This window comes from Tupaia chinensis, unplaced genomic scaffold (assembly GCF_000334495.1).
Source record: "Tupaia chinensis unplaced genomic scaffold, TupChi_1.0 Scaffold144346_1, whole genome shotgun sequence".
Classification (NCBI taxonomy): domain Eukaryota; kingdom Metazoa; phylum Chordata; class Mammalia; order Scandentia; family Tupaiidae; genus Tupaia; species Tupaia belangeri.
The window spans coordinates 3919904-3929064 of NW_006204205.1; the positions used below are offsets into that span (position 1 = coordinate 3919904).

General features: G+C 37.9%; 1 protein-coding gene across 1 annotated transcript in view; it reads right to left on the bottom strand.

The window, feature by feature from the left end:
- RAD50 (RAD50 double strand break repair protein) overlaps positions 1–9161 on the bottom strand; it is a gene marked incomplete in the record, with an annotated part of 93531 nt that overhangs the window by 62803 nt on the left and 21567 nt on the right. Inside the window, 2 exon segments of the mRNA XM_014583584.2 lie at positions 7111–7315; positions 7682–7867. Of these exon segments, the coding sequence (XP_014439070.1) occupies positions 7111–7315; positions 7682–7867 (391 nt within the window).

Consider the following 9161-nt stretch of genomic DNA (forward strand, 5'->3'; position numbering starts at 1 on the left):
AGCTGGAACATAAGACATCTACCTTACCAAAAAACTAAAACTCAATCCTTCTATCATAGTATATTCAAAAATTGATATGAAATAGCACACATACTAAAATGTAAGAACACAATAAAACTTCTAGAAGAAAACACAGAAACATTTTTTAACATTGAGCCAGGCAAAGACTTTCTAGATATGAAACAGAAACTACAAATCCTAAGAGAAAAATTCATAAACTGTACCTTGCCAAAATTGAAAATTCTTTCCCTCTGAAAGCAGGGAAAAGCAGTTAAATAAAATATTTGCAAAACACAAGAGTCTATCCATGGGGCCAGTAGGAGGTATGATGCCTATAAGGCGCCACATGGCCAACCGCAGTTCAAGTCCTGGACCTAGAAGCTTGCTTTCTTACTTTCTCTCTCTCTCTCTCTGTCTGTCTCTGGTGAGTGAATGTGTCCTATAGCAAATTTAAAAATAATAGTAATAATAAATAAAAATTAAAATATTCTTTTTTTTTAAAAAAAAAGTTTATATCCATAATATACAAAGAACTATCATACCTCAACAAAAATGAAAACAAAAAAACCCTACAACATTGAAAATAGGCAAAAGAGGCCCAGCCAAATTGGTACCGTGGTAACACAGTGCTCTGCAGTGCTGGGAACCACGAGGAAGATCAGGGTTAGTTCCAAGGTGGATCTGTGCATGCCAGGCATGCCCATGACCCTGGCTAGCTAGAAAGGCTGAGGAGGGAAGGATTGTGGGACGAGTCTCTCTCTGTTTGTCTAATGAAAGAGGTAAATAATTTTTTAAAAAGAGAGAGAAAGAATATAGGCTAAAGATTTGAATACTTTACCAAAGGAGATACTCAGATGGCAAATAAACACACAAAAATATGCTCAAAGTCAACAGTCAATAGGAAAATGCAAATTAAAACCACAAAGGAAAACTACCTCTCAATGCGATACTACCACACAGCTACTATGACTAAAATGAAAAGGACTGACAATACTAAGTGTGGAGGAGGATGCAGAACTGTACTCTCATACACTATTGGTAGGAACACAAATTGGTACAGCCACACTAGAAAACGGTTTGGCAGCTTATAATGTTAAACATACATTTACTATTCAACATAGTAATTCTAATCTTGGTTACCTGAGATGAAAATGAGTCACAGAAAGACCTGTACATGAAGTTTATAGCCATTTTACTTATAATGGCAAACAACTTAAATGTCTATCAACAATGGAATGGATGAATAGTAAAAAGTGTAACACATCTGTATAATATTGTAGAATACGCCTTAGCAATAAAAAGGAATGAAATACGCATACGTCCAGCAACACAGATAAATCAAAGAGCATTATGCTAAGGAAAGAAGTCAGATACAAAGTTTACATACTACATGATTCCATTTATGTGCCATTCTGGAAGAGGAAAAACTATAACAACAGAAAAACAAATCAGTGGTTGACAGGTGCTGGGAGTAGAGGGAGGGAGGCTTTGACTGTAAGGACTTTGAGAGAACTTTCTGGAGTGGTGGGAATATTCTATATCCTGACTGTGGTGGTGGTGAAGCCACTGTGAACCACTGTCTGAACTCACAGAATTATGCACTTTTAAAAAGGTAGACTGGGGAACCAGCAGGTGGAATGCTTGCCAGGGTGCTGGACTCCTACATGGCCAACCACGGTTCAAGTCTTGGACCTGGCAGTTTGCTTTCTCACTTTCCCTCTCTCTCTCTGGTCAAATTTTTTAAAATAATAATAATGAATAACATTTAATAAATACTTCTTTTAAATAAATAAATAAATAAATAAAAAGGGTAGATTGAGCCAGTAGGTGGTGTGATAGGAAACGTGGTCAACTGTGAGGTTTGAATCCTGGATCTGGCGACTTGAAAACATGCCAGCTGTGTGTACATGTGTGCTCAAAATCCCAAAAGGAAGGAGAAATGGAGAAGAAAGGATTGTGGCGTGACCATTCCTCATGGGAGGTGCTGCCCAACTTCCTCTAGCCTTCTCTCTCTCTCTGATGAGATCTCATTCCCTTTGGCAAATAAAATATTTTTAAAAACTTTTATATGTGGTAGATGTTACCACATATAAATTATACCTCAACTAATGAAACTTAAAAAGAAAAAAAAAAAAGGAATTGTAGGCCTGGATTCAAATTCTGACTTTACTCTTTTTCCCAAAAGAACACTCAGGTTTTTTTTCTCCTTTAAAAGTCTGATGCTGGGAGGCTAACATAATATATTTTAAAGCATTTTTGACAAGTATCTAGCAGTTAAATACTCAACAAATGGGATCATTCCCATCACTACTGAGAAATATTCTATATTCAGAAACTCTCTTCATTTTTAAGCCTGTAGTGATCGTCCTGCCTCCTCCCAGTTGGGACTATAGGCGCATGCCGCCATGCCTGACTCTTTCTTTAGACAGGGTCTACACTGTCCAGGTCAGCCTGAAGCTTGTGCTCCTCCTGCCTCGGCCTCATCAGGTCACTAGAATTCCAGGCACACAGCACCATGCCTGGCCTTTTAGGTGGGATCAGGAATCAAACACAGGCCTTTCATGTGGTCCCTGCAGAGCACAGTCTTAGCAGTATGTATCACCATGTCTAGGCTAGAAACTAACCTTACAACAGAGTCTAACAAAGACAGCAGGGCTGATACTTAAGAGCACTGAATATTAACACCTCAACCATGGTACTCTGTACATTTCTTGCTTCCTTCCATCAGTGTTTTTTTACTGCCTCATGGAGGCACAAACATCATTATAGTCATCTGAGCTTGGATCTTTTGTGACATCTCTGTTATATTTCTAAACCCACTTGGTCACCAGAGCCTATGGATTCCTTCTTTGACATCTATGATTAGGCTCTATCCCCAGAGCACAAAGTATAGGCTCTAAACCCAAGGCACAAAAACCTAGTAAAAGGAGCTAAGACTGACTTGTAGACAACAAAACAGTAGCACAGATTTAAAGCTTGGGTGCTAGTGTGAAATAAGGTACAAAGGATGGAACTGCTGGGCTATCAGATAACGACTTGAGTGTACACAGAAAAATTAGAAACAAATTTCTCAAGCAATTCTCATTTAAGGCAAGAAAGGCAAATGAGTGTAAGTGTGCTAAGATTAGAGGATAAGATGTGGTGGAATGGCAACAGTTTATGAGACGAGTTCCTGAAGATGGATGGAATCTACAAAAAAGGGAAGCATGCATTATACCACAGTATCAAAATGGAGCGGTCTTTTCTGGGCAGCTGCTGGGAAGGTGATCTGCCCCAAGATTTCCACCGAGCTCTAGGAAGGGAAGAATCCTTGTATGTCACGACTAAAAAGGATTTTGGGAATCATCTATTTAATACGTATGTACTACATTACTTGCTATGTGACAGGTCCTGAGCAAGGTGCTGAAGATACAGAAAAGGGTTAAACTTTGGAATACTCGTCAGTTAAAAATAAATATACAAATACCACAAACTTCACTACAGCCTTGATTAGAATCCTGGCACCTTTCAATAAACACTAAGTATCATCACTTAGCTTTATCATGACATTATTTCCTACACAAATGTTCCTCCTTCCTTTCTTCCTTCCTTTTTTCCTTCAGTTTTTGCTATAGGTTGTGTGTGCTCACTACAGACAGAGACAGAGAAAGTAAGAAATTACCCCCCCAAGGAGAATGGCCACCCTGTAATCCCTTCTCTTCTTGGGATTTTGGGCACACATGTACCTAGGGTGATTTTCAAGCTACTGGGTCCAGGACTTGAACCACACAGCAGCCATGTTGGGATCTACCACTTTAATCTCCATGCCACCTACTGGCTCCTCAAGAAAATAAAATGAGTTTCAGTTTCAGCACACAACATAGGTTTTAGGACAACTCACCCTAAAATACCACATACTCTGCCATTCTGTTGTCTCTGGAACTAAGTCCAAAAACCAAGGGTATCTATAATCTGACCCCAATTCTAATTTCTCACTCCCTTTATAATGATTTATTTATCCCAGGTTCTTCCACACACAATCCTGTTCTGATAAGCTCTTTTGTGTCAGAAAGATCTATCAATTAAAAGGTCTTGAGCCAGCAACAGTGACATGGTAGTACTGCAATGTGTGCAAATATACATACATACATGTGAATGTCTGTATACACACATGTATTGTATATATGCAAAAGACAAGCTGCTGGTAGGATATACTCTGAGAGGTCATAGCTGAGGAGAATGAGGAGTATCTTACTTTTGACTTACTATCCCTAATTTTCTCACTGTAAGCACATACTACTTTTCAAAGACAGTAATACAAACATACCTAAAATGTCTTCCAGCTTGTCAGTCTGAGTTCTCCCAACGCTTCTAGGCCCAGCTCAAACTTGCCTCTTCCCTGAAGCCCTTGTAATACATTTCCTTTTATATTTTTATAGAATCATTCTACTTAACTTTATTTACTTTATTATTATTATTATTATTATTATTATTATTATTATTATTATTATTATTATTATTATTATTATTATTATTATTTTAATTTGACCAGAGAGAGACAGAGTTGGGGGAGGGGGGGAGAAAGCAAGCCACCAGGTCCAGGACTTGAATCACAGTCGATCATGTGGGAGTCCAGGGACCTTAACCACCACACCACCTGCTGGCCCCCCGTGTGATACATTTCTATACAAAGACATCATCTGTGTGTGTGTCTGGGGGGGTGGGGGTCCTCATTTTAGACAGACTCTTGTTGCATCATGATCCTCTTGCCTCAGCTTCCTAATTAGCTGCACAACACCGCCCCCCCCCCCCCCCCCCCCCGCTTATGGTCATCATTTTTCTTTCTTTTAAAAAAACGTGTTTCAGTATATTATTTATTTCTTCCATGAGAAGAGGGGAAACACCTTCAACAGGATCTTCACACTCCCAGTCTCAGCATTCTCAGACCACAGGTAATGCAAGCATGTCTAGCATGTTCAGGAAGGTCCTGAGATACGAACCCAGGCCCTTTCCCATGTGGGTTCAGTTGTGCTACAACTATGCTACCTACTGGCCCACCTACCATTATTTTAAAGAAATAATATTTTACAATTCAAAGATCTATACCACTATTTTTTCCCCAAGTCTTTTTATATTTTTTATTTTTTTTAGAGAGGGAGATTTTTGCTATAGGGCATGTGTGCTTGCCGGAGAGAGTAAAAGTGAGAAATCACCCTCCAGGGGGATGGTCACACCACAATCCCTTCCCTCATTCTCCTCTCGGAATTCTGGGCACACACATACACATGCTGGGCCTGAGTTTTAAGCCACCATGTCTGGGACTCAAATTACAGTCAATTACATGGGAATCCAGTGATATAACCATTATACCACCTGCTGATCCCAATACCACTACTTTTTAAAAAAAGCTTATTTATTTCTTCAATGTGAGAGAGAAAAAAAAAAAATGAGGGAAAGGGGTACCCCTAACAGGGTCTTCATGCCATGAATCAACCCCAGCCTAAGCTGGCCAGAATCATGACTTGTGTACATGCCTGGTATATACAGAAGACCTTGAGATAGAAACCCAGAACGTTTCCACATGGCTTCAACATCATAGGGCATTGGGTTACTGATGCAGCACCATACCTGGCTTATACTAGTATTTAAGGATAAGTCTGGGAAAACCAAATCAATATATTATTTTTAAAAAGTTTATTCAAGTATCTTCTCTTAGAAAATAGCCATTTATAATGCCTTTATTTTTGCTAGAAATACCTTACAGGCAGGGATGCTGTTGCAGTCCTCCTTATGCCAACAGCTCCAACCATAGTATACCTTAACACACAGGAAACTCAGAAAATGCTTACCAAATGAATAAATGGGATTTCTTATAGGCTTTTCTTATAAACCACAAAGTTAAGAAAGTAACACTTGTTTGCAAATATATCAACATATTACAGATCATTTCTAAATTCTGTGCAATATCAAGAACATTCAGCAAATTACAAAAATTCCCTAGGGAGATCTGTCAATTAAAAAAAGAAAAGAGTCTTGGGCCAGCAGGTGGTGTGGAGGTAAAGGCAATTGGATCCTACCTGGCTAACTGTGGAGTCAAGTCCAGGACCTGGCAACCTGAAAATCACATTTGGTACATGTGTGGGCATGCCCAAAATCCCACGAAGAGAATGGAAAAGAACGGACTGCGGTGTAGCCACCCAAATGGGGAGTGATTTCTCACTTTCCTTCTCTCTCTGGGTCTCTCTGGAGGGTACATGCCACCAATGGCAAAATCCTAAAATAAAGAAAGTATGGCTGGCCTTATAGTACGGTTGGTCAAGAGAAGCAGATTCTACATGGCCAGCCATGGTTCAAATCCTGACCCTGGCAGCTTAAACACACCAGGTATATGTGTGTGAGTGCCCCAGTTCCCAGTAGGATAGAAACATGGAGAAGGGACTGCAGTGTGACCATGCACATTTGTGGGGTTACTTTATCTCTCCCTGTCTCTTTGTCTCTCTCTGGCAATTAAAATAAATAAAAAAATAAATGCTTTTGGAGTGAACATATCATAGTAAAAAAAATACACACACACACACATAACTTTTTTCTTAGTATACAAGAAGTCAACTGCTGTACAGAATGGTGACTAGATAAAAAAAGTAATATATTGTAAGGCTAGCAGGTGGCACGGAGTTAAGGCAATTGGATCATATATGGCCAGCTTCATAGTTCAAGTTCTGCACCCAGCAGCTTGGGAAACTTGCTGGGTATGTGTGCATGCATGCCCAAAATCCCAAACGGAGAAGAGAGAAGGGACTGCACTTTGGTCATCCCCCCAGGGGTTTTTATCTCACTTTCTCTTTCTTTCTCTCTTTCCTGCACACGTGCCTGTTGTAAACTAAAAGAAGAAAAAAATACACACACACACATATTATATATATAAAACTTAATAAATAAAATATACTTGAAAGGGCTAAGAGAACAGATTTTAAATGTTCTTACCACACACACAAAATGATATGTGAGGTAACGGACATGCTAATTGGCTTGATTTGGCCATTCCATAATGTATATTTATATCGAACGTCATGTTGTACACTGTAAATATATATAATCCTTATTTGTCATTTGGAAAAAAACTAAAATTACCTTCAATGGATCAAGTTCATTCTCATAGGATTTGACGATTTCCTTTGAAGATGTTAACTGGGCTTCCTTATTAGTAATCTGATCACGAATCTCACAAGCTTTTTCCTTATTTTGCTTCAGATATTTTAGTTCAGTTTGACATTCTTTTACTTTCTGGCCTTGTGTCTGACGTACCTGCCGAAGTGTTTCCAAGGCTTTAATGTACCTTTAAAAGACAGGAAACAAAACCCAAATTTCTGACTAAGTAAATTATGGCATATAGATATTTTTTCCATACAATGGAATATTATGCAGTCATTAAGATTACATTTATGAAGAATTTTAATAACTTGGAAAATGTATATGACATAATGATAAATAAAAGAATTACACTTATACTGTCAATCAGGTAAATAAACATGTACAGAAAGAAAACTGAAAAGAAATATGGCCAATGATTGTACTTGATGGAAAGTAATAAGTGATGAACTTTATGCTTTTTATATTTTTTATTTAAAAAAAAGGAGCATCAAAAAGGTAAACATGGCTTAATGAGATAACAGACTACAAAGTCTACTTAAGGATTACAAACCTTGTTGCTGAAAAAATCTCATCAAACTTTTGCTTCAGAGCCTTTCCTTCACTTAAAGGCCAATTAGAATCTTCTTGGTGACAGAAAATGACATTATTTAGCACAGCCTTGGAAACGCCAAGGGAACTTATCATTTCTCGGTCAATTTCTGCACACTTAGAGCTGAGACTGATCTTTTCTCCATGCCTATAGAAAACGAAAATCAATAATATATATAAAATAGTCTTTAATTGTACTTATTTTATTGCTTAATCAATCCTTCATACTGTACTTCTTAAAAAAAAAAAAAGCCCCTTCACCTATCCCTTTTCAATAGTTTTCTCATGCTAAAAAGTATAACTCTTAAATGACTTAATTTCTTTAAGTATTTGGAGTTCTAAATATAATAATTTAAGATATTTATAGATAATACATAGAGGAAAGTAAACTGTCTCCTATGCCCAGAACTTACAAAATAAGTTATTTGAATAAATAAAACAAAACTGATGATCAATAGCAGATAACAGAGATGGCTTAAATGGAAACACTTAAAAATGTATAGTTTAAAAAGGAATTATTCAGTAATAGAGTTAATTAGGTGGGCAAACTATGCAGTGAATTTTTTTTTTAATATATTTCAACTAGTATTTTGAGAATATTACATATGTGTTGTTTTTTAGTAGGCTAGAATGGATATACATAAACCAGTGAGTAATCACATGAGCACATGGGAAGATGATGGTTGCCTGGACTAGAGTGGTCATTACAGAAATGGACACAGATTTAAGAAACATTTACATTAAACCAATAGAACTTGGGGGGCCTACAAGTGGTGTGGGGGTTGAAGGTGCTGGGTTCCCTCATGGCCGGCTACGGTTTAAGTACAGGCCCAGACGGCTTGCTCTCTTGCTTTCCCTTTCTCTCTCTCTCTCTGCCTCTGGCTGGTCAGACTGGAAAATGATAATAACAAATGGAAAGAAATAAATAAATCTTAAAAAAAAAATTTGGTAATGAACTGGATATGGAGGGCTGGGAGAGTTAAGAGTGAAGTATTCAGCTTGTTACTGGATGGATAGTGGTGTCAGTCACTAAGATGAGGAGTACTGCAAGAGGAACATGTTACTGGAAGTTTTTTTTTAAGGGAAATCAGTGAGAAGATCAAGAGCTTGGATTTGGATATGCTGATTCTAAGATGTCTTTGAAACAACTGGTAGCAAATAACAAAGGCAGTTGTGTATACAAACCTGGAAAGCGAAGTCTAGTTAGTGAGTCACTTACAAATACGTGGTTTAATTTAAGCAATGGACATAAATGAGATGTCCTATGAAGAGAATGCAGAGCAAAAACAGGAGAAGATGCAGGACTGCGCTGATGGGATGCTAGCCTTTATTGGATGGGTAAATGAAGTAGGGTGTGGTTGTGATGGAGAAAAAGGAAACAATGTTGTATCATGAAGGTCTAGAAATGAGAAACAACTATTGCATACTGAGCTGTATAGTAG